General features: G+C 40.7%; 1 protein-coding gene across 2 annotated transcripts in view; it reads left to right on the top strand.

The window, feature by feature from the left end:
* sipa1l2 (signal induced proliferation associated 1 like 2) overlaps positions 1-27,059 on the top strand; it is a 500,895-nt gene that overhangs the window by 119,298 nt on the left and 354,538 nt on the right. For both annotated transcript variants that reach the window (XM_072251068.1, XM_072251067.1), the window contains exon 3: positions 14,821-16,744. In XM_072251068.1, the coding sequence (XP_072107169.1) occupies positions 15,235-16,744 (1,510 nt within the window). In that variant the 5' untranslated portion in view covers positions 14,821-15,234. The remainder of the gene's footprint in view (positions 1-14,820; positions 16,745-27,059) is intronic.

The following is a 27,059-nucleotide window of genomic DNA, read 5'->3' as shown; positions in this document are numbered from 1 at the left end:
TGCATTAAGGATCAAATTGTAAGTATATGTCCAGCAAGATTTCAACATTAGAGGAAAATAAGTCACAGGAGATTTAGTGAGACAGAGAAATCTAAGGGTTGGTAAAGTTGTAGGAAAGCAATTTATTAAACTGGGATATCAACAGCTATGAGAATCCAGTACAACAAAGTATGTTTTAACTAATATTTCATCAGTTCTCTGCTGTTTCAACTTGTAAGGGGCTATTTACATCCACGTACTTATCTAAAATTCTCTTAAATGTTGAAATCAAACCTGCATCCACCACTTCTGCAGCAAATTGTTTCACACTCTCACCACACTCATGAGTGAAGTTCCCTGTCTAGACTGGCTGTATAGAGGCCTTCTAGGATCATTGGGCACCACAGAAGCTACAAAGCATCTTAGACAAAGATCGTTGTATTTTAATTTGATGATAATATAAATATAAAGAAATTTGTATAGATATGTGAATATACCTTGACTTTTTTTTAAAACTGAAGTATACCTTGCGCTTTTTAAAAGCAACCTAGCAATATCACTCAAGCTTAACTGCACATGCAATTGAGAAAATACAAGAATTTTAAAAGATTTAATTAAAGTTTCAGATTATATGTGAGAAGAGTAAATATAGACAGCAACTTTCAAGAGATTATTACAGTTTGATGACTTTATTACAATTGAGATATGTTTTATAGCAATAGAGATTAACTTTATTTGTCATGGTGTATATCGAAACATACAGTGAAATGTGTTGTTTGCGTCAACAGCCATCACAGTCCAAGATGTGCTGGGGACAGTCCACAAGTGTTGCCATGATCTGATGCCAAATAGCATGCAGATTATTAACCCTAACTTGTACGTTTTTGGAATATGGGAGGAATCTGGGGCACCCATAAGGATAGCCATGCAGTCATGGGGAGAACATACTGTACAAATTCCTTAAAATAGTGGCAGGAATTGAATTCCAATCTTATAACTGGTGCTATAAAAGTTATAGGTGGTACACAAACTGTTACGCCACTGAGCCACCCTAACTGTGAATGAAATATCATCAAAGTGAAACAACTATGGAGTATTATTAATTACTGCTATTAGAAGCTTTTTACATAATCCCTTCCTGCAGTCTCAATCAGCTGGAGGTCTTCTGCTGTTCATGGACCAGTTTGGAGCATAAAATCCTTGGGGGAAACTCGAGGCACTGTAGATGCTGGAATGTGGACCAACACACAAATAAAGTATTATTTATGTGTCATAAATCAAAGTATTTGATACAGCAGTTGGAGTGTTATGTTGAATTGGTGAGGCCTAATTTGAGTGTAGTTCCAGTCACTTACCTACAGGAAAAATATCAATAAGACTGAACAAGCACAAAGAAAATTTACAAGGAGGTTGCTGTGACTTAAGGGCCTGGGTTAGAGGGAAAGGCTGAATAAGTTAGGAATTTATTACCTGGAGTGTAGGAGAGTGGCGGGAGATTTGAGAGAGAATTAAAATTTTGAGGGTTACAGATAGGGTAAATGCAAGTACGCTTTTTCCACTAAGCTTGAGTAAGACTAGAACTAGAGATCATGGGTTAAGAGTGAATGGTGAAATGTTTAAGGGGAACATAAGGGGAACTTCGCTCAGAGGGTGGTGAGGGTGTAGAACGAGTTGCAGTAGAAGTGGTGGGTGCAGGATCGATTTCAACATAAAGAGAAGTTAAGATAAGTACATGGATGGGATAGGTATGGAGGGCTACGGTCCAGCTGCAGGTCGATGGGACTAGGCAGAATAATAGTTCAGTGTGGACTAGATGGCCAAAGGGCCTGTTTCCGTACTGTACTGTCCTATCTCTATCTTTTGATCAAACAGTCTGCTGGATGAATTCAGTGGGCTGAGCAGCATTGGTGGAAGGAGATCAATTGTCAATGTTCCGGATCAAAATTCTGCACTGGGAGGGTTTTGACCCAGAACATTGACAATTTTTTTCACCCCACAAGTTCTTGGTAGAGTTTGGTCTGTCAGAATAGGAGGAACTATGTAGTAGTTCCTAGTTCTCTAGTGAAGAGCCAGCTCATTGAGAGTGGGCGATTGGCAGTTCAATAATCTGCAAGGACTGCTGGTTCACCTTCCTTCCAACCAAAAACAAAGGCTTACTTCTCCACATGCTTGTGCTGTACTCTTTCAACTGTTCCTTGTCTTTGACTAGACTTCTTATTCCTTAAACCATGCTAGCTTGAACTTTTTTTTTTGTTGTTTCTTCACTTATTTGCCTTTTTTAAGGAGAATACTCTTCAATATCTTTAACCAAGTTACAAACTTGGCATTAGAATGCCTTGTGATTCATATTTGAGAAAAAAATGAAATTGGATGACTCAGTACGATTATATGAAACAATAGCAGTAATTTTTAGTTTATTTTAGCTGAAAAATTAAACTATTCAGTTGGATGATTTCTCTCATGACAAATCTATTAATATATTTATTTGCTTATAACCTGAAATTGTAAATTGGCATTTTCTGTACTGACAAAATAACAGTTTTAGAAACTGCTATAAGGGCAAAATGATTAAGGGACAAATATTTTCCATATTAGAAGCAGAGTCAAATCACCTGTGAGACATATCCCAAACCAAATTTAAATGAATAACATTACTTTTTTGCCTTGAGCTGGAGAGCTAACATGCAATCTGCTGCCTTTTCTCTGAGATTCACTCAGTATAACACCAGCTGCCTTCAGAGCCACTTCAGCAGAATGCAGGGTGACACGACTGATTTACCCTAGGCGGGCATCTCCAGCAGCATCAGCTGTTGGTTGGCAGGACTCCCCAGCCCAAATGAACCAGATTGCCAAACCATGCTATAAAATTTTTGTGCATCCCTCTGACACAATTTCCGTGGATTTATAAAATAACCACATGAACAGAGCAGCAAATGTTATTTGGTTCCAGCCTCCTGCATTTGCTGCCTCTTTTGTCTTCAAATGGTATCATTTATTAATTTGGAAAGTTGACTTTTAGTATCTTTTCATTGCTATCTATGAATGGAAATCTCCCAGTCTTTTTGTGTACGATGGCAATAGTCATGTCACTTCTTAGATCTTTGTTCGAGGTATTAGTTCTGCTCCAGCATTTAACAACACTCTTCTAAGGGCATATAAGGTAAGACAAGTATGTTATAAAAGAAAACCATTCCTTAGAATATAAGGAACAGAAATAGTTGTATATTATGACCCAACTCCTCAGAATTATAGGGAAATTGTTAAAATGTGACTCTGTCTGATCTTATAGATATAAAACTTCCCATGGTACTAGTCAAAAGAAATTCTATAAGAAATCACAGTGGGATTAGTCCATTTGGTCCTGGATACCTCATTGACTTTATCTCTGAATACAGCTCTGTAACAGCCTAACAAACTCATGCTATGCATTTACACCCATGTAACCAATTACCCTACTAACCTGTACATCTTTGGAATGTGGGAGGAAACTGGAGCACCCAGAGGAAACCCACACAGTCACAGGGAGAGCATACACACTCCTTATAGACAGCGATAGAATTGAACCAAGGTCACTAACGCACTAATAGAGGTATGCTAATTGTACCATGCCATGCCGCCCTGCAACATCGCATTCTTGCAGTGACCCCATTTCCTTTGATTGCTTTAATATCCAAACACAGTACCACTCCGATATTCCGCTATCTCACTATTTAGAAATCTAGATAGTTTGGCACCAGGATGAGTGGTATTACCCTTCCACCCATTGACATCCTCAGCACTCCGCTTCCTGCCCTGCTTTAAAAGTTGCCAGGTTCACTAGAAGATTTATCTTAATACTGTAAAGTCATAAAAATGAGATAATTCAAAGTGTGCTGGTGTATTAGAACAAAGAACATAGAAATCTACAGCACATTACAGGCCCTTTGGCCCCACAATGTTGTGCTAACCATGTAACCTACCGTTAATAGGAACAATATGCAATAATCCGGAATATCTGCCTGTCCAGCAGTGCTCAAGTCACAAGCATGCCAGATTAATGGAATTTTTTTTGTACCTTGATTATATTCAGTGACTGAAGGTTCCAAACATTTGCAGTCTCTAGATAAATAAAGTTCTTCATTTTATCCTGAGTGGCAGAGCCCATTTTTCGAAACTGGCAGCTCTCTGTTTTAGAATTTGCAGCCAGGAGTGATATCATCCCTGCATACACCATCTCGAAACTCTGTAATAATTATGTAGATTTCAATGAGTTTACCTCTGTCTTCTAAACTCTGGAACTTGTAGACTCATTTACTCATGGGAGAATTCCCATCTTCATTCCAGAGATCATTCTGGCAAATTAAAAGTTCTAAGTAAATAATTATCGAAGTGCATTTATATGTCACCATATATTCTGAGATTAATTTTCTTGTGGGCATATTCAGTAAGTCCAAGAATCATAATAAAATCAATGAAAGACCACACCCAACATGGCAGACAAAGAACCGATGTTAAAAAGCCAACAAACTGCAAATACAAAAGAAAATAATAATAAATAAATAAATAAACAAATAAGCAATAAATAAATATTGAGAACATGAGATGAAGAGTCCTTGAAAGTGGGTCCACTTTGAAAATCTTTGCAAGTATATACAACTTTAGTTTGGAAGATTAGTTCCATGCACCACTTTCAATGTGTAATCTCATCCAAACCTGATATAGTTGTGGCTGGATTCTTTAATTTTGTATTCAGTTCCTCTTGCAATAAAGAGCAGCATGCAATTTTCCTTCAGAATTGCTTGTTGTACCTGCATATTAATTTTTAGTGATTTGTGTGCAAGCGACCCAGCTGGTGGCATAGTGGCATCAGCGCCAGACTTTGGAACTTCCTGAGTTCGAATCCAGCCAGCTCCCCTGCACGCTTTCCATCCGTGCTGGGTTATGAGCTGGTGATCTCTTTGGAAACTCAGCCGGCAGAAGGCAATGGCAAACCTCTGCTGTAACTTGCCTCGTGCGCGGTTCCCCGCTACCTCAGAGAGGCGTGGAGGGAAATTGTCTGCTAACTGGAGAAACTCCAGATGCGGCATACCTTTCCTTGTTTGCAAGCACATAAAGTTCTTTCCAAACACCAATACCTTTCATTCTCTGATCGTTTAAAAATTACTTAGCATTTTTTATTTTGTTGCTATAAAACTGAAGCCCACATTTTTTGCATTATATTCCATCTGACATATCCTCATCTATTTACTTAGCCTGTGTATATCACAAAAGCCACTCCATTATCTTAACAGCTCTCACTGCCGTCAACTTACTACCATCAGCAAACTTGGATATTTATTCCTTTCATCGTTATCAGTAAATTGCTAATAGAAGGGGGCCTGTCAGTCGCAATCTCCCAATACAAAATTTATTCCAGTTGTTTTCCCTTTTGAGTCCTTGTCAATAGTAATCAGTCAACTAACACCAATAACAGATAATCCACATTTTTTTTGTGTGGGTGATTACACTTCAAATTTGCATTGGTGGTAGACTGTTTTACTTAGTAAGTAAAGCTAGTTACCACTTAGAACTTGGTACATGTCATGAAAGAGACAATATAGATGTGAGTGTCGTTTTTTAGGTAAATTTAGGAATGTTTGCCTTTGAGTTAAGTTCTTCTGTAACAGATACCAAGTGCAGGACATTTTGACAGTGAAATTTAATTGGATGAAGGGGAACTGGATCTGCTATCAGGGAATGTGACAAGGCAGGTGACAGCAGTTTGTGTAGGGGAACACTTTACATCCAGTGACCACAGTTTCATTAGTTTTAAGGTAAATATGCAAAAAAAAAATGTCTAGTTCGCCAGTTGAGATTCTAAATTGGAGAAAGGCTAATTTTGATGGTATCAGGAAATGATCTGGCAAGTGTACATTGGGACAGGCTATTTTCTGGCAAAGGTGTACTTGCAAATTGGGAGGCCTTCAAAAGTGAAGTTTTGAGAGTACAAAGCTTTTATATGCTGTCAGAATAAAAGGTAAAGGGAACAAGTGTAGGGAACTTTGGTTTTCAAGAGATATTGAGGCCCTGGTTAAGAGAAAAAGGGAGGTGCATGGCAGATATAGGCAAATAGGAACAAATGAGGTGCTTATGGAGTACAGGAAATGCAAGAGAACACTTAAGAAAGAAATCAGAAGGACTACAAAAAGGCATGAAGTTGTGCTAGGAGACAAGGTGAAGGAGAGTCCTAAGCTATTCTACAGGTATGTTAAGAGCAAAAGGATTTGCAAGGGACAAAATTGGTCCTCTGGAAGTCCAGAATGGCAATCCATGTGCGGCGCCAAAGCAGGTGGGGAGTCTTAAATGTATTCTTTGCATCTGTATTTAATCGGGAGGCAGATACGGAGTCTATAGAAGTGAGGCATAGTGGCATCAACTTCATGGATTCTATACAGATTATAGAGGAGGAGATGTTTACTACCCAGAGGCAAATCAGGGTGGATAAATCCCCAGGGCCTAATAAGGTGCTCCCTCGGACTCTATGGGAGACAAGTGCAGAAATTGGTGAGGCCCTAGCAGAGGTAACTTAAAACATCCAAAGTGACAGGGGAGGTGCTAGAGGATTGGGAGATGGCCAGTGTTGTTCTGCTGTTTAAAAAAAGTCTCTAAACGGAAACCAGGAAATTATAGGCCGGTGAATCTGACATCATTTGTGGGAAAGTTATTGGAAGTTATTCTAAGTGACCAGATATATAAGTATTTGGAGAAACATAGGCACGGTAGGTCATGTCTGACCATCTCAGAATTTTTCGAGAAAGTGACCAGGAAAGTAGATGAAGGCAAGGCAGTGGATGTTGTCTGCATGGACTTCAGTAAGACATTCGACAACGTCCTGCATGGGAGACAGGTCAATTGTTTGGCATTCTGAATGAGGTAATAATTGGATTAGACATTGGCTTTGTGGGAGAAGTCAGAGTGTGGTAGTAGTGTGTTGCCTCTCTGGCTGGAAGCCTATGACTAGTGGTCTGCTGTGTTGTTTGCATCTGTACCTGAACTGGATGATAATGTGGTTAACTGGTTCAGCAGATTTGGGGATGACACCAAAGTTGGGAATGTAGTGGACAGTGAGGAAGACTATTATGGCTTGCAGAGGGATCTGCATCAGTTGGAAAAATGGACTGAAAAATGGCAGATGGGACAATGCAGACAAGTGCAAAGTTTTGCACTTTGATAGGACCAACCAGAGAAGGTCACACAGTGAACGGTAGGGCATTGAGGAGTGTGATAGAAAAAAGGAATCTGGGATACAGGTCCATAATTCATTGAAAGTGGCATCACAGGTAGATGGGGTCGTAAAGGAAGCTTTTGACACATTGGCTTTCACAAATCAATGTATTGAGTACAGAAGATGGAATATTATGGTGAAGTTGTAGAAGATGTTGATGAGGCCTATTTAGGGGTATTGTGTGCAATTTTGGTTGCCTACCTACAGGAAAGAAGGTTGCAGAGAAAATTTATAAGGATGTTGCCAGGACTGGAGAGCTGAGTTATAAGGAACGATTGAATAGGTTAGGACTGTATTCTTTAGAGCATAGAAGATTGAGAGGAGATTTGATAGAGGTATACAAAATTATGAGGGGTATAGATCGGGTAAATGCAAGCAGGCCTTTTCCACTGAGGTTGGGTGGGATTACAACCAAAGGTCATGGCTTAAGGGTGAAAGGTGAGAAGCTTAAGGGGAACATAAAGGGAAACTTCACTCGGGTGGTTGTGAAAGTATGGAATGCGCCACCAAGATATGTAGTCCATGCGAGCTTAGTTTCAATGTTTAAGAGAAATTTGGATAGGTACATGAATTGTAGGGATATGGAGGTCTATTGTCCTGATGCAGGTTGATGGGAGGAGACAGTTTAAATGGTTTTGGCATAGACTAGATGGGCTGAAGTGCCTGTTTCTGTGCTGTACTTCCCTATGACTCTAAATCACCAAACACACAAACTCCATTTGCAGTACTGAGTAGGGCGTAAACAGTGCAGTAAGGCCAGTTCAAAGTAAATATATTATCAAAGAACCTATATGTCACGGTATACTACAATGAGACTACATACAATATAAAGATATACAACAGAATCAATGAAAAACTGCACACAAAAACTGACAAACAGCCAATGTGCAAAAGACGATGCACTTTGCAAATGTAAAGAAAAGTAAAAATAAATACATACATAAATACATGCATACTGACACTACTAGTGGCGCAACAGACCCAGTTCCCTGTTGTAAACTTGCTGCTTATCTTACCATTTATAGAAATTGCTTTCCACCCCACAACTCTACTTTTACTTAACTGTGCATGTAATTTTTAAAAAATTGGCAAATTCCCCTTTTTGTATTTTAAGACAGAAGAAACAGAATGGTGTTTAACAGCATTGGAGAAACCTTATCACAATTGTAAATTTCATAGCAACTTGACATTTGAAGTATAACAGTTCTATAAAACAGCAGATTGGATGTTTGCTGAGAAAATAAGAACCCCACAGTGCAAGCTGGTTTGTTTCAAATTACAAGATGACAATGTTTGAAAATGGTGTTAAATGACACAATACTAATGTGAGATGTGGTTTGTTTTATATTTTCTGCCAGGCATATGCAATCAAAATGCACTGTATTCTAGCTTAATAAAATATTGCACCTGCATTTTCACTGTTGAAAAAAGGTAGTTTTCTTTTTGTCAAGAATAATGTGAGCTGCCTTAATGACTATCACCTGGTAGCACTCATCTACAGTGATGAAATGCTTTGAGAGGTTGGTCATGACTAGACTGAACTCCTGCCTCAGCAAGGACCTGGACCCATTGCAATTTGCCTATCGCCACAATAGATCAGCGGCAGATGCAATCTCAATGGCTCTTCACACGGCCTTGGACCATCTGGACAACACAAACACCTCTGTCAGGATGCTGTTCATTGACTATAGCTCAGCATTTAACACCATCATTCCCACAATCCTGATTGAGAAGTTGCAGAACCTGAGCCTCTGTAACTCCCTCTGCAATTGGATCCTCGACTTCCTAACTGGAAGACCGCAATCTGCGCAAATTGGTGATAACATCTCCTCCTCACTGATGATCAACACTAGTGCACCTCAGGGGTGTGGGCTTAGCCCACTGCTCTACTTTCTGTATACACATGACTGTGTGGCTAGGCATGGCTCAAATACCATCTATAAATTTGCTGAGGATACAACCATTGTTGGTAGAATCTCAGATGGTGATGAGAGGGCGTACAGGAGCGAGATACGGAGTGGTGTCACAGCAACAACCTGGCGTTCAATATCAGTAAGATGAAAGGGCTGATTGTGGACTTCAGGAAGGGTAAGACGATGAAACACACACCAATCCTCATAGAGGGATGAGAAGTGGAGAGAGTGAGCAGCTTCAAGTTCCTGGGTGTCAAGATCTCTGAGGATCTAACCTTGTCCCAACCTATCAATGCAGTTATAAGGAAGGCAAGACAGTAACTATACTTCATTAGGAGTTTGAAGAGATTTGGTATGTCAACAGATCTACTCAAAAACTTCTATAGATGTACTGTGAAGAGCATTCTGACAGGCTGCATCACTGTCTGGTATGGGGCAGGGCTACTGCACAGGACCGAAAAAAGCTGCGGAGGGTTGTAAATTTAGTTGGCTCCATCTTGGGTACTAGCTTTCAAAGTACTCAGGACATCTTCAAAGAGTGGTGTCTCAGAAAGGTAGCGTCCACTATTAAGGACCTCCAGAACCCAGGGCATGCCCTTTTCTCACTGTTACATCAGGTAGGAGGTACAGAAGTCTGAAGGCACACACTCAGCGATTCAGGAACAGCTTCTTCCCCTCTACCATCCGGTCCTAAATGGACATTGAATCCTTGAACACTACCTCATTTTAAAAATATTTACTTTTTACATTTTTGCACGATTTTAAATCTTCCAATATACATATACAGTTCTGTATTTAGTTATTTTTTATTCAATATTATGCATTGCATTGAACTGCTGATAAATTACATATTTCAGAACACATGCCGGTGATAATAAACCTGATTCTGATTGTGATTCCAATAATAGTTGAGGTCATAGAAATTTAGTAAGTATGTAGTGGTCTGCCATTTGACAAGAAAACTCATTTTGGAATATGTGGCTAAGTCAGTTTACTTCTTAAGAGTCATAAATGCATTGTTAATTTTCTCTCTGTACAATGCCCTGTGGACAACATTAAAGATGTTACTGGCTTCACCTGATCTGATGTATATTGTATCACCTGAAATTGCTTTGTTTATATCTGTATTTTCCTGTTTTCTCGGATCTGACACAGTTCAGTTAGAGCTGGCTAGACCAATTTGGTATGTGAAAACTGGGACTTATTCAATACAGCAGCTTCTTATCCAAGCAACACACATCAAACTTGCTGGTGAACGCAGCAGACCAGGCAGCATCTGTAGGAAGAGGTGCAGTCGACGTTTCAGGCCGAGACCCTTCGTCAGGACTAACTGAAGGAAGAGTGAGTAAGGGATTTGAAAGTTGGAGGGGGAGGGGGAGATCCAAAATGATAGGAGAAGACAGGAGGGGGAGGGATAGAGCCAAGAGCTGGACATGTGATAGGCAAAAGGGGATACAAGAGGATCATGGGACAGGAAGTCCGGGAAGAAAGACAAGGGGGGGGGACCCAGAGGATGGGCAAGAGGTATATTCAGAGGGACAGAGGGAGAAAAAGGAGAGTGAGAGAAAGAATGTGTGCATAAAAATAAGTAACAGATGGGGTACAAGGGGGAGATGGGGCCTTAGCAGAAGTTAGAGAAGTCGATGTTCATGCCACCAGGTTGGAGGCTACCCAGACGGAATATAAGGTGTTGTTCCTCCAACCTGAGTGTGGCTTCATCTTTACAGTAGAGGAGGCCGTGGATAGACATGTCAGAATGGGATGTGGACCGTGGATAGACATGTCAGAATGGGAATGGGATGTGGTCCGTGGATAGACCTGACGCGGACTGGGAGACCGCTTTGCTGAACATCTACGCTCTGTCCGCCAGAGAAAGCAGGATCTCCCAGTGGCCACACATTTTTATTCCACATCCCATTCCCATTTACAGATTTTGCTTCCTGAATACCTTTAGGTGTATCTTATGAATTTTGGGCTACTGACCATGAAATTTCCCTATCACGCACCATTTTTTGAAATCACTTATGTTTATTATTTCCATTCATAATTCAAGTCAATTAAAATGTTGCCAACAATGTAAGCTGGAAGGTTTCCTATCTTGTCCAGGCATACTTAGGCGACACGGTTGCTGCATGTCAGGACAGGTTTTAGTAAATAGTTATTGGGTTCAGGACTATAAGGGTGGAATTTGCTATCACCAGGCACAAAAATTTCTATGAAAGATTTTGATATTTGAGACAGATGCTTCCCAGAATAACTGATGCCAAGATTAAGGAAAGAATTTTTGTTGGTCCACAAATCAAACAGGTCATCAATGGCAGGCAATTTGAAGAATTTCTAGTGGGACCGGAGAAAATCACATGGAAGGCATTCAAGAAAGTTGTCGAAATTTTTCTCGGCATCTACAGAGCATCAGACTACATGCAGCTGGTTGAAAGCATACTTCAAGCATATAAAACCATGAAATGCAACATGTCACCAAAGATTCATTTTCTGCATTCCCATTTAGACTTCTTCCCTGCAAATCTTGGTGCTGTTAGTGACGAGCATGGTGAAAGATCATTGTGGTCATGGAGAAAAGATACCAGGGCAACTGCAATCCATCAATACTGGCAAATTATTGTTGGACACTTAAGCGAGAAGCCTCAGACACTGAGTACAAATGAAAATCATTAACAAAATATTTTTAACTTAGTTGAACTATTGCATCAGTACCTTTATGCAATTAAACATATTATATTCAAAAAAAGTTAATTTGTTGTTTCTCCAAATTCCAACGTGATACAAGTAGTCTGAAATTTGTGTTCATCTTCAAGCAGTCTATCACAAACAAAAAAAATTCTGAGGAAGCAACACTTCTGAAAAAAATCTGTTGTCCAGTGTTATATGATGTGGTTTAAATTAGAAGCACAGGCCTATCGGAATGCTGGAGAATATAGGGGTGAGGCAAGACATAAAACGATTTGAAAATGGACACGATAATTTTAAATTAACACCAATACACGTTGAAGTATACAAGCAGCAGATATTGAAATACCTGATGTTTTAAATGGTGTAATTAGGGTGGGGTGGTTTGCCAAAGATTCATAATAAAATCATAAACTGAAGCAGGGCAGAATCACCTGCATCTGGGAGTAGTTTTAACGTTGAGACAGATAAATGGCCTAAGGCTTATCTTAGGATCAAAGATGACACCAAAATTACTGAGCTAATTGTTTAATTTGACTGATGCTTCATAAGAAACAAGACTTAAAGAATATGTGCTGCTAAACTTTTACCATTTTTATGTGTTTCTGTTACTCTTCAGAATGTTGGTTTTAAAATGGAGCTGCTTTTAATGGCCATAACTATGTCTACCTTTAAAATTGGTTGTAGAGTGTTGAAGGCAGAGTGAAAAAAACCTCAAATCAAAATGTAGTGCACTGTTACCTTGAATTGTGTTGATCATCTGGTTTGGTGTGTACACCTGATGATATTTGTTATTGCAGTTACTAAAGTGGCTGAAAAATATTTAGATAATTAAGAGAACTAAATAATATGCTTTGTAAGGAGGACATTTGGGACTAAAATACAGTATGTGCGGCTGGAGTTAATAAGCTACACGACTTGATTTGACCCAGTTTGCTTGAATTATTGTGCCCTGTGTGAATTTTCTTACTTAAAAAAACACAAAGTAATTTGGAATTTTTTTTTGCTAAATTTTAATCTTCTGAAAGAGAGGTAAATATTTGTTCTTGGCAATATTTGTTAATTGAAAAGCAACCTGATGTGTTGAAACATGTAGAAAATGCTAGAGGAGCTCAGCTGATCAGGCAGTATCTACGGAAATGAATAAACGGTCAACGTCTGAGGCCAAATGTTTCGGGAAAGATGTAAATAAGATTGAAAGAGTACAGAGAAAATTTACAAGGATGTTGCTGGGACTTGAGGACCTGAGTTATAGGTAAAGGCCATATAGGTTAGGACTTTATTCCCTGGAGAATAGGAGAATGAGAGGAGATTTGATGGAGGTATATAAAATTATGAAGGATATAGATTGAGTTAATGCAAGCAGGCTTGTTCCACTAAGGTTCAGTGAGACAAGAACTAAAGGTCATAGGTTAAGGATGAAAGGTGAAATAGTTGAGGGGAACAACTCAGGGTGGTGCACATGTGGAACAAGCTGCCAGTGGAAGTGGATGTGGGGTTGATTGCAATATTTAAGTGAAGATTGGGTTAAGTGGATGGATAGGATGGGTGTGTAGGGTTATGGTCAAGGTGGAGATCAATGAGACTATACAGGATAACTGTTCAGCATTGACTAGATGGGCCAAAGGGCTTGTTGCTGTGCTGTAGTACCATATGATTCTTCTGGCATTCCAAGTCACTCAGAGAACCAGTCAAGTGATACTCAATGCATTTTAACTGTACATAACCAGATACTGTAGATTCTTCTTGCATAAATGAAGATTCAGATTCTGGAATATATGAATCTAGTCAGCTTGTTACCAAATAATAATTATGTTGTGTTATATTTGACAATATAATCTGCTTGGAGTCACCAAAATTATTATAGTGCTTATCAAGCTGAGCCAAAGATGGGGTAAGCCATTTTGTACTGACAGGAGGATGAATTTTTGGTGAATCTTTGGAGTAATCGATCCCATAGATGTAGATTACCCAGCCAGCTTCTCCTAATTTCCTGCATTGAGCCCATATAACTCCAGGCCCTACTCTTCCATTTCCCTATTTGAGTGCTTCTTAAATTATACTAATGTACCTGTCTTTATCACTTCCTCTGCAGCTTATTCCATATACTTGCCTACCTCTGCATGAAAAATTTTCCCTCCGGTGCTTTTTAAAAATTTTCCCCTCTTACCCTAAATTGCTCTCTCCTAGTTTTGGACTCCCCTACCTTGAGGAACGGACTGTTATCATCCACATTAACTATGCCTCTCATAATTTTAAATATTTTTTATAAGGTCACCCTTATTCTCCTGCATTCCAAGGATCTGACTTGGCCAACCTATCCCTGTAGCTCAGGCCCTCTAGTCCTGACAACATCCTTGTAAATCTTTTCTGTACTCTTTACAGCTTAGTCACATATTTCCTATAAAAGAGTGAGCTGGTGTCAGCATAAAGTTAGAATGAATATGATTGAGGATCTTTCAGGATATTTGGCATTGCTAGGCCAGCATGAATGCCCTGAGACACAAGAGATTCTGCAGATGCCCAAAACATCAGTTGTTTATTTATCTACATAGATGCTGCCTGAGTTCCTCCAGCTTTTTGTGTGTGCTGCTCATGTGTGTCCTCAGACTGTCTTCGATTGTTATCCTAAACACTCCTGTGGAAACATTTTGAATCAGTGGTAAAGAAAATAGTACCAAAGAAGAAAATGTCAAATTATGCTGATGTTTTTTCTCTGTGTTCATAGTTTTCCTTTCAGCCTTGGTGGTTTTTTTCTCAAATTCTACCAATAGTTTTCAATAATAATGCCAACTCTTATCAAGGCTTGTGTATAGCTTAAATATCGTTAATTATGAAGAGTTTTAAAATATTACTAATAGTGAATTGCAGCCTGGAAACTCAGATTCAATTTCCAGTTTTCTGTAAATCAGTAGTTGCATATTTTGGCTTAAATTGTGTTTTTTTTAATTTCCCATGCAATTACTAATGATAATTTTATCTGTGTTTGTTTTGCAGATTCTTAATCAAAATCCACTTCTGAAACACTGGTGTAGCCCATCTCTGCATTGAGTCGCTGCCTCACTGCACGTTTTGATGCTATTGAGTTATTTGCAATTTGACAAACTGAACACTGATGCAAATAGGATACAGGATGCACAACTCTGACTGCAATTTTCCTTGATTTAATCCAGGTGCTGTTAGAATAATTCAGTGGTGAAGATGGTACACCTGAATGTTCAAATTCTGCAACAATATAGCTCTCTTCAAATTACAAATTAAATTTTTTATCTAAGTACATATGTGTCACAAAATACAACCCTGAGATTCATTTTCTTGTGGGCATTCCTCCCAGTGTTTATACATTGTTAGCACTTCACAACATTGACTGTATGGTGAAGTAGACTAGTGCCATGGTTGCTTGGTTTCTGGATGGATATGAATGACAAAAAGCTAGCACACGAAGAACAGCTTTGTTCCAGTGGTGCTCCAGGATTCTCGGTGGAATCTGTTAGAAGTATGCAGTCCGATGATTTATTTGCTAGGAAATACAAAGTCTTTAATGGTAACATGGGACCTCCCATTCCTTCTGGTACACCCTGCAAGTCAGACAGCAGTAGCCAGGTTAATGGAACACCTGCTGTACCGAAGATGGGTGTTAGGGCAAGGATCTCTGAGTGGCCTCCAAAGAAAGAATTTTCGAAGGAGGGAACAAATAGTAATCTGATGTCGTGGGATAGTAGATCATTGGCCAGTTATGATACCGTAACCATGATGCGAGCCAGTCAGAATGGACAGAATGATCAAACTATTGAAGGTCTAGCTGAAGAAACCACAGATATTACTGAGGACTTGGAATTTGCAGACACTGGATATATTTTTGGAGACCTCTTCACTCGGTCCCCACAAAGGGGACTTCACCCAATAAGACAGAGAAGCAACAGTGATGTTACGATTAGTGACATAGATTCTGAAGACATTCTTGATCAGAATGCAGTAAATCCTAACACAGGTGCTGCTCTTCATCGTGAGTATGGAAGCACTTCTTCAATTGACCGCCAAGGTATCACCGGTGACAGTTTTTTTGCCATGCTTAGAGGATACAGAAATGAGACTGTAGAACCAAGGAGCCCTGGCCCACTTGGGTTTAGTGACCTGTTGTGCTCAGACTCTGGAGTTTCGCCGAGCCTGCAGGCAGCAGCTCGTATTTCTCGAGCTGAATTTGTCAGAATTTCTGGATTTGATTATATTGATAGCCCACTTTTCTTTTGTAAGGACAAGGATAAGTCGTTCAAACGTAGGTTGAAACCTGAAACAATGGAGACATCTCTTTTTCGAAAATTGAGAACTGCGAAAAGTGAACATGATTCATTAAAGTTCTCTTTTGAGCAAGAAGAAAACAGATTGGAGAAAAACAGTCAATTGTGGATGTGTCATAAGTGCTTTGCACACTATGATGTCCAGAGCATCTTGTTTAATGTGAATGAAGCAATGGCAAACAGGGCTAACGTGGGGCAAAGAAAAAATACGACCACTGGGGCTTCTGCTGCTTCACAGCATCCGGTCCCGGGAGGTTACTCCACTAATTGTGAGTCACCTACAGGCAGCAAGGAGGAGCTGAATTCAAAGGACAGCCTGGATTCTGACGAAGGAGATGGCAAAAGCAATAACTTGGCTTTGGCTTGCCCTTACTTCAGGAATGAGATTGGAGGGGAAGGGGAGAGACGCATTGCACTTTCCAGGGCCAACTCCTGTTCATTTACTTGCAGTGAAAGTTGCTCCTTTGAATCTTCACTCAGCTCACATTGCACTAATGCAGGAGTGTCTGTTCTAGAGGTACCAAGAGAAAACCAAGCAATCCATCGAGAGAAAGTGAAGAGATACATCATTGAGCATATTGATCTTGGAGCATATTATTATCGCAAATACTTCTATGGAAAAGGTAAGAGGCATTTTGTTTTCAGGGTTGTCAGCTTTTACAGTATTTGACCTATTACTGAAAAGTTCACGTCCTTTAGTTATATTTATTGCTTCCACTTTCTTAATTCTTCCCAAGTTGGAGGTCCGCACTTGTCTTTGACTTCCTTTCATTCTGTTTCATATCCAATTTTTTTTGTATCTGTTCGTATTTCCTTTCCCTTCTTTGCTGTGATTTTTAAAAAGAGGGCATCATTAAATTAAAGCCATTTCAAGAAGTGACATCAGATGATGTTATTGGTAAAGGATGATAGAAATGATCAAGGAACACGCACAAAATGCTGGAGGAACTCAGCAGGCCAGGTAGCATCTATAAAAAAAAAAAGTACATTCAACATTTTGGGCTGAGACTGTTCGGCAGGACTGGAGAAAAAGGATGAGGAATAGAATCTACTCCTCATCTTTTTTTCTCCAGTCCTGCAGAAACATCAACTGTACTTTTTTTTACAGATGCTACCTAGCTTGCTGAATTCCTCCAACTTTTTGTGTATGTTGCTTGGATTTCCAGCATCTGCAGATTTTTTCTTGTATTTGTTAGAAATTATCAAGTTCTTTTTTCCCCAGTCTGCCCCAACCTAACCCACCATTAGAAAAATGAGGAATTTTCAGATGCTGGGTTCAACTGAAACTTCCAAGCTTGAGATGTGTAATTTTTTTCTAGTTGGATAAAGTGGTTAGAGATTAAAGCTAAACATGCATATATCTGCATTGAGGTCAGATCAATCATGATGTAATTGGATAGATGAACCGAAATAGTGCTGCTCTTAATGGCTGAGTAATAGTATTTAAAAGCTAATTAGCAAAAGTGTCATGACTTACCCACAAAGTTGTTCTCGCTAAATTTTAAAACACTTTTTTTCCTTTTAACTTTTTTTTTAAGAGCATATCTGGCAGAGCGGCCTTCCTGCTGTTTTGGAGTAGATCACATGCATTTCACAAGTATGTAGAATCAATGGGTGGGTGGTAAACTAGTGGTGAAGGTGGGTGGTGGGTGGGTGGATTACCAGTGGTGAAGGTGAAATATGATCTACTGAAGATGAAAATTAACTTGGTGGTTCAATTACCAATGAAGATTAAAAAATTTGCCTTTTTAGATAGAGTAAATCCCCATCAGTCCTGGAGTTTAGGCCTGAGGATCATTGAGTACCTCCTCTTCATCTGTGGGGATTTGCATTAAACTTTCATATAACACTTCACTGAATTCCCGAACTATGATGTTGAGATATGTCATGGTGGCCTCTGTGACTGTCCTGATGACTCTTTTCTTTGCAGCCCCCTTAATGCCAAGGAGAGAGTAGGTCCTGCAGAGCAACTAACCAGCAAAACTACACTCCACCTCTAAAGGCTCATGTTATGCGCTCTATCCCTGTCTCTGGCACTGCTCTACCAACTCTTGGTATTTAGTTTTCGTAGGTTTAAAGACTTCCTCAATCTGATCTTCCCAAGACACTGTCAGTTCTACCATGACAGTGGATCTGCTTTGAGGTTTCGGACAATGACCATGGCAGGCCTCAGTGATGATGATGCTGTTATGCCAGGGAACTTTAATTGTTTCCCAAGATCAGCTTTTAGTTGCCAGTCAGATACTGTGGCAAGCAAGCCTGTTGGTGATCTGGGCTAAGGCTGTGGTTGGTCTCCAGCTTTGACAAAAGCTATGAACTTTCTAGGTTGGTGGAGGTGCTTACTGTTGTTAATGGCTGAGGAGATATTTTCTGCCACCTGGTCATGGTGCCACTGGTAGTGGCCTTCTCCCAGGACTTTTGGGCAGCTTTTGAGGATGTGTTGAAAGGTCCCTCTGCCATGGCAGAGAAGACATTATGGTGCTTCACTCTTGCCCCAGTCATGAACTTGATGCACTGGGGTTCTACCTGCCAGATCTTGGACCAGGAGATCTTTAGCTTCAGCACACCTTCCAACCTTGTCTAAGTTCCCTGCCACCCTGTTCCTGCCATCCTGGTGGTACGCACTTCCTCGACAGCTGCTCACACCTCTTCCTTTTGGGTCTGTCTCTGCCCTGGTCCTTGTCAGAGCAGATGGAACAGAAGCTGTTCAGCCCCACCTCACCAGATGCCATTGTCCCTACTGTAATCCTATGCCTCAGATGTGACTTGGTCATCTCCACTGCTTCCTTGGCCTTCCACATTCTGCCTGTCTGTACCTCAGTGCCTGCTGCCGAGACTTTGGGGTTGTTTGAAATTCTGTCAGAGTCATAGAGAAGTATAGCATTGAAGCAGGTCCTTCGGCCCATCTAGTCCATGCTGAAAGCATTTAAATTGCCTACTTCCATTGACCTGCACCAGGACCATAGTCCTGCATACCTCTGCCATCCATGTACTTATCCAAATTTCTCTTCACATTGAAATCGAGCACGTATGCACCACTTGTGCTCCAGCTCATTCCACATTCTCAGTCCTAACCTGTTCAGTCTTTCCTTATAATTCAGGTCTTCCAGACCCAGCAACATCCTTGTAAATTTTCTCTGTACTCTTTCAACCTTGTTTACATCTTTCATGTAGGTAGGTGATCAAAACTGCTCACAATACTCCAAATTAGCCTCACCAGTGTCTTGTACAACTTCAATATAACATCTCATCTCCTATATCAGTGCATTGATCTGTGAAAGCCAATATGCCCAATGTTTTCTTTACAACCCTGGCTACCTGTGATGCCACCTTCAATGAATTATGGACCTGTATTCCCAAATCGCTTTGTTCTCCCACACTTCATGTAGTCCATGTAGACAACATTCACTGCCTTGTCTTCATATACTTTCCTGGTAACTTCTTCAAAGAACTCTAAGCTTGATTAGACATGACTTATCATGCACAAAGCCGTGCTGACTATCCTTAGTCAGTCCATATCTATCCAAATATTTGTATTTCTGGCCCCTTAGAATACCTTCTGATAACTTTTCCACAACTGTCTCACTGACCTATAATTTCCTGGTTTATGTTTTGAGCCTTTATTAAGCAGTGGAACAACATTGGCTCGTCTCCAGCTTTTGGGTACCTTTCCTGTACAGGGTCCATGAAGTTGATGCTGCTTTGCCTCTCTTCCATAGACTCTGTTTCCATCTCCTGAGTAAAACAGATGCAAAAAAAATTAAGATCTCTCCCATCTGTTTTGACTTCATACATGGATTACCATTCTGATCTTCTAGAGGACAAATCTTGTCCCTTGCAATCCTTTTGATCCCTTAGGATTCTCCCTCATGTTGTCTGCTGGAGCAACTTTATGCCTTCTTTTAGCTGATTTTTTCCAGTGTTGTCTTGTATTTCTTATAGACAACAAGCACCTCATTTGTGCCTACCTGCCTATACCGACCATGCATTTCCTTTTTTCTCTTAACCAGGGCCTTAATATCCCTTGAAAACCAAGGCACCCTACACTTGTTATTTTTACCTGTTATTCTGACAGACATGTATAAGCTTTGTACTTTCAAAACTTCACCTTTGAAGGCATTCCACTTACCAAGTACATCTTTGACTGAGAACAGCCTGTCCCAATCCACACTTCCCAGATCACTTTTGATACCATCAAAGTTGGCCTTACTCCAATTTAAGATTTCAACCTGTGGAACCAGACCTATTATTTTTCATATTTACTTTGAAATTAATGGCCTTGTGGTCACTAGTTGCAAAGTGTTCCCCTACACAAGCTTCTGTCACCTAACCTGTCTTATTCCCTTTTAGGAGATCCAGTATTGCACGCTCTGTTGTTGTGACTTCTATGTACTGATGAAGGAAACTTCTCTGAACACATTTGACAAACTCTATCCCACCTAGTCCTTTTACAGTATGGGATTCCCAGTAAATACGTGGAAAGTTAACATCACCTACTATAATAACTTTGTATTTGTTGTAACAGTCTGTGATCTCATTACAAATTTCTTCCTCTAAATCCCTAGGACTGTTGGGTGGTCAGTCCGTCCTGACAGAGCGCTGTCGTGACATTTTCCTGACAGGTAATGCCACCCCTCCTCCTTTAATCCCTCCCACTCTGTGATGTCTAAAACAATGGAACCCCAGAATATTGAGCTGTCAGTCCTGCCCCTCCTGCAACCAAGTCTCACTAATGACTGCAATATCATAATTCCAGGTGTTGATCCATGCCTTGAGCTCAACCGCCTTTCCTATGATACTTCTTGCATTAAAATATACTCAGCTCAGGACACTAGTCACACCATCCTCAATCTTTTGATTCCTAACTTTGTCTGAAGTCTTACCAATATCTGTCTCCACAACCTCTCCATTAACTGTTCTGGCACTTTGGTTCCTATCCCCTTGCAACTCTAGTTTAAACCCCACCATGCAGCATTAGCAAACCTTCTAGCTAGAATATTAGTCCCCCTCTAGTTCAGGTACAAACCTCCCCTTCTGTACAGATCCCAACTTTCCTGAAACAGAGCCCAATGATCCAAAAATTTTATGCCTTTCTTCGTACACCACCTCCTTAGCCACATGTTAAGCTGTATAATCTTACTAGTTCTGGCCTCACTAGTACGTGGCATGGGTAGTAATCCTGAGATCATAACCCTGGAAGTCCTGTGCTTTAAATTAGCATTTAACTCCCTGAACTCCCTACCCATGTCATTGGTACCTACATGGACCATGACCTATGCTGTTCCCCCTCCCATCTGAGTAAGCTGAAGACTACAACAGGAATTCTCATGTGCGGGAAACAATGAATTCCTTGTTCATATTTCTGCAGGAGGCTGATTTAGAATACTGATGAAAAGAATTCAAAGAATTCTTTGTTTTTATTTAGTACATATATTGCTACATAGAAAAGCTAGATAAACAAGATAAGGCAAGGTCAGAAGGAAGACAAGAACTACTCAAATCAATCCTCCTGAAGACAATTCAAGCATTTCCCAAGTTTAAATATTTTAAATTCATATTCTAGACAACATGAACTCTTTTCTCCTGAATGTCACCCTTGTTTACAATTCCTCGTGCTCAAATACTTAGACGTCAGGTTCTCAACTATATTGAGGCAGTTTCTCAGTGCTTATCTAGTGCTATAGCATGGTGTAGGCCTTTCTGGTCCTTCAAACAACACCATCCCAGCCCCGATTAACCGTAACGTAATGTGAGGTTGTCCACTTTGGTGGTAAGAATAGGAAAACAGATTATTATCTGAATGGTGGCCGATTAGGAAAAGGGGAGGTGCAACGAGACCTGGGTGTCATTATACACCAGTCATTGAAAGTAGGCATGCAGGTACAGCAGGCGGTGAAAAAGGCGAATGGTATGCTGGCATTCATAGCAAGAGGATTCAAGTACAGGAGCAGGGAGGTACTACTGCAGTTGTATAAGGCCTTGGTGAGACCACACCTGGAGTATTGTGTGCAGTTTTGGTCCCCTAATCTGAGGAAAGACATTCTTGCCATAGAGGCAGTACAAAGGAGGTTCACCACATTGATTTCTGGGATGGCAGGACTTTCATATGATGAAAGACTGGATCGACTAGGCTTATACTCGCTGGAATTTAGAGGATTGAGGGGAGTTCTTATTGAAACGTATAAAATCCTAAAGGGATTGGACAGGCTAGATGCAGGAGGATTGTTCCCGATGTTGGGGAAGTCCAGAACAAGGGGTCACAGTTTGATGATAAAGGGGAAGCCTTTTAGGACAGAGATTAGGAAAAACTTCTTCACACAGAGAGTGGTGAATCTGTGGAATTCTCTGCCACAGGAAACAGTTGAGGCCAGTTCATTGGCTATATTTAAGAGGGAGTTAGATATGGCCCTTGTGGCTAAAGGGATCAGGGGGTATGGAGAGAAGGCAGGTACAGGGTCCTGAGTTGGATGATCAGCCATGATCATACTGAATGGCGGTGCAGGCTCGAAGGGCTGAATGGCCTACTCCTGAACCTATTTTCTATGTTTCTAATCACAGGACATTTTAAAATGACCAGTGAACCTATCCAGTTCATCTTTGGACAGTGGGAGGAAACCACTTATCTGCTTTCTTCTTCAATCCATCTGCAACCACTTTACCCCATTCTCAGCATTCAGCTGGTGGCTCAGTACAATTTAATACACTGTTAGTGAGTTTGCCAGCTTGTGCTGTACTAAATAAAAACATAAAGACAATGTTCAGTACTTAAAGCTGGCTAGCTTTTGAAAATGGAGAAACATGATAATTCACAATAGATTTTAAGATAAACTAGTGAAGAGAGAAGGAAGTGCCTTTAATAGTTGATTGATAGCCAAGGAAGCTGCAAAATTATCACTGTCTTGGTGGATTAATCTGACTGAGTATTTTATAATAGAAAAATTCTTAATATACAGTAGGTAAATTCAACCTTCAGTTTTGTTTCAAAACCTCCCGAGGGAATAAGTTGGATTCTAACAGTGAAGGACACACCTTCAGTACTTGTGCTTAAGATATGTTAGGATATTCTAGATGCAGCTGAACTCAATGTATAAATTATGTGCTGGGAAATTTTACATATACTAAATCCAGTGATATGATTGAAAGTTTCAACTGTTAGGGAAAGTAAAGTCCAAATAAGAATGTTCTGATTGATCCAACTTTTAAAAAAAAACAACTGCCAAAGACTTCAATAGATAAATATAATTTTTAAATCTAATTTTTATTCATTTTCATTCCAGCTTAAATATATATTGCATTTCAGTTTTGAAAACTGCTGAACGATGTGATTGGCTTTACGAGGTTGAAAAGCTACAAGGTTTTCCCATTAGAGCATGTGGACATTGCATTTTTCACTTTTTGTCACACATGTCGGAGGACAAAAGTAAACTTCCTGTCCAGAAGGTTTACATTCTAAGTAGCATTTAATGTTTGTACAGAAAGTACATACATCCATGTGTGAAATATGATGGAAGGTGTGAAAGATGAGATGGAGTTAGCTCCAGGATTCTCTGTGGAATTTGTAGGAGTAGGCAGTTGTATTTGCTATATTTCCTTATAATAGAACTGCACTAAGTTTTTTTGTTCCAGGGTAAAATAAATTGAGAGAAATATTTTTGGTAGTAATTATCAACAAAGTATGTGTAATTTACTGGCTTAAGTGACTACAAAAAAAATCTTTAACAAAATATTTACAGAAGAACATTGTAATTCTTCATCCTATTCTGGGAATGTTCTTTAAAATAAATGTTTATTAATTTAACATTGAATTAAAACCCCAAGGCAAGATCCTTAAACTGTTCCTTACCAACTTTGTGACCTCTTGCTACAATGGCCTGTTAATTGTTTGGATCTGGTGGAGTGAAAATTGTTTTCTCCTGAGTATGAGCCAGAAATGAATTAAAAGCATTTTTTTATTCCAGATTTGAAATGATGCAGAGGTACAATCATAATTTACTCTCTTTTCCATCCCACCCCCCCATCACACCTCTAATCTTTGCTGCGTCATTAACATTCCCTCTGACCTTCCCCTCTCCGAGGCAAAATGTTCTGTCCTCAGCAAGGACCTTACCCTTCTCCCCCTTCATCCACACCTCAGTGAGTTCTGCATCTCCCACAAGGCCGAGCTCTTCTTCCATCGCCTCTGTCTCCAAGCCCATCCCTTTGGCAAGAATTCCACACCCATACTGTTGACCCTTCTCCCGTACCCAACCCTCCTCCTCTTCTTGGCCACCCAGCTGTGGTTCTCTGCCTGCTCCAGATCTTTTCATCTCATAATTGCCAACAAAACGTTAACCAGCTGAACTTAAGCATTCCTCACTCCTCTTCAAACCTTATCCCCTCCGAACGCAGCACCCTCTACTCTCTCCACACCAGTCCCAACCTTACCATAAAACTCGCAGAAAAAGGGGGCTCTGCTGTGGTATGGCAGATTGACTACCTTACTGAGGCCAGGCGGCAACTCTCAGATACCCCCTTATACCTACACCTTGAAGAAGACCTCATCGGACAATCAGAAAGCTATCTCCAACACCATCGGTGACCTCATCCACTGCCACCAAACTCACAGTTCCCTTACCCTGAACTGCTCGTTTCTACCTCTTACTCAGAACCACAGACCTGACTGTCCAGGTAAGCTTATTGTCTTTGCCTGCTCCTGCCCCACTGAACTTGTGTCCTCGTACCTCAACTCCATTCTATCCCCCTGGGTTCAGTCCCTTCCCTCCTATAACAACGACATGTTATTCTCATGTTCTCCATCTCCTCAGTAATTTTCAATTCCCTGGCCCTGACTCTGTCATTTTCACTATGGATGTCCAGTGTCTATGCACTTCTCTTCCACCATCAAGAAGGCCTTAAAGCTCTCCTGAACAAGAGAAAATCTGCAGATGCTGGAAATCCAAGTAACACACACAAAATGCAGGAGGAACTCTGCAGGCCAGGCAGCAACCATAGAAAATAATACAGTTGACGTTTCAGGCTGAAACCTGCTGTACTTTTTTCTATGGATGCTGCCCGGCCTGCTGAGTTCCTCCAGCATTTTGTGCGTGTTGCTTAAAGCTCTCCACTTCTTTCTTAATAAAAGAACCAACTAATTCCCCTCCACCACCACCCTCCTCCGTCTGGCTGAACTGGTCATCACCCTCAACGACATTTCGTTCGGCTCCTCCCATTTTCTCTAGACAAGGGGTAGCCATGGGCAACCGCAAGGGCCCTAGCAAAGCCTGCCTCTTCACTGGCTATGTAGAATAGTCCATGTTCCAAGCCTTCCCCGGTTAATGCTTCCCAACTCTTCCTCCAGTACATTGATGACTGCATAGGCATTGTTTCATGCACCCATTCTGAGCTGGTCAGTTTCATCAGCTTTGGCTCCATCTTCCACCCTGCCCTTAAGTTCACTTGGTCTATTTCTGACACCTCCCTCCCCTTTCTCAGTATTTCTGTCTCCATCTCTGAAGACAAACTGTCAACTGACATCTTTTATAAACCTGATTCCCACTGTAATCTTGACTATACCTCTTCCCACACTATTATAAAAATGCTATTCCCTTTTTTTTCAGTTCCTTCATCTCTGTCACATCTGTTCCCAGAATGTGGCTTACTTTTGCAGTGCATTAGAGATGTCCTCCTTCTTCAAAGAGTAGGATTTCCCTTCCACCACTACTGATGTTGTCATCACCCACATCCCTATTTCCTGAAAATGGTGCACATCCCTTCTTCCCTCCGCCTTACCAACCATCCCATGAGCCTGCACATCCAACACACCATCCACTGCAATTTCTGCCATCTCCAAAGGGTTCCTATGACTAAACATATCTTTACTTGCCACCACCCCCCTCCCCACTTTTCGCAGGAATTGTTCCTTCAGTGATTCCCTTGTTTATTCATCCCTCTTGACTAATCTCCCTCTCAGTACTTATCCCTGTAAGCGGTCTAAGTGCTACACCTGCCCATTCACCTCCTCCCTCACCTCCATTCAGAGCCCCAACCAGTTCTTCCAGATGAGATAACACATCCCCTGCGAATCTGCTAGGGTCATCTATCGCGTCCGGTGCTCCTGCTGTGGCCTCCTCAACACTGGTAAGGCCAGTCGTAAATCGTCGAACACCTCTGCTCCATCCGCCAAAAGTGGAACTTCCTGGTGGCCAAATATTTTAATTCTGATTCCCATTCCCATTCCGAAATGTTAGTTGATGGCCATGCCGTGCTGAGACCACTTTCAGAGTGGAGGAGAAACACCTTATATTCTGTCTGGGTAGCCTGCAACCTGGTAGTGTGAATTTTGATTTCTCCTTCTGGTAAAAGAAAAATCTATCCCCCTCTCCTCTTCTTCCCCGCTTTGCCCTCATGCCTCCTCTCACCTGCCTATCACCTCCCCCTGGGCACACCCCCCTACCTTCTATGTTCCACACTCCTCTCCTCTAGGATTCCTCCCTCTCCAGTTTTTTTAAATCTTTTCTGCAGGCCTTGCCTTGCCTGTCACCTTCTAGCTATCCACCTTCCTCTCTCCCCACCTTTTTATTCTGGCATCTTCCCCATTCCTTTCCGGTCCTGAGGAAGGGTCTCTGCTTGAAACATCGACTGTTTACTCTTTTCCATAGATGCTGCCTGACCTGCTGAGTTACTCCAGCATTTGTGTGTGTTGCTTTTCATAATTTACAGTTGCATTTAATTAGGCAATCTCATTCCAATAGTAGATTTCAGGATTCTAAATTCTTGGTCTATCTGTTGGTGTTTGATACATATAAGTTACTGCAAGAAGAGACCTCTTCTATGTGTTACCAGAAAGTGTAATTATAGGATTTAAATAGTAACTGGAAACTGTGCTAAAACTAGTATTTCCTTCCAACAGATTGCACTGAGATTTTCAGAATCAGGTTTAATGTTACTGGCGTATGTTGT

This window comes from Mobula birostris, chromosome 2 (assembly GCF_030028105.1).
Source record: "Mobula birostris isolate sMobBir1 chromosome 2, sMobBir1.hap1, whole genome shotgun sequence".
NCBI classification, from domain to species: domain Eukaryota; kingdom Metazoa; phylum Chordata; class Chondrichthyes; order Myliobatiformes; family Myliobatidae; genus Mobula; species Mobula birostris.
This window is presented reverse-complemented; position numbering and strand designations above follow the sequence as displayed.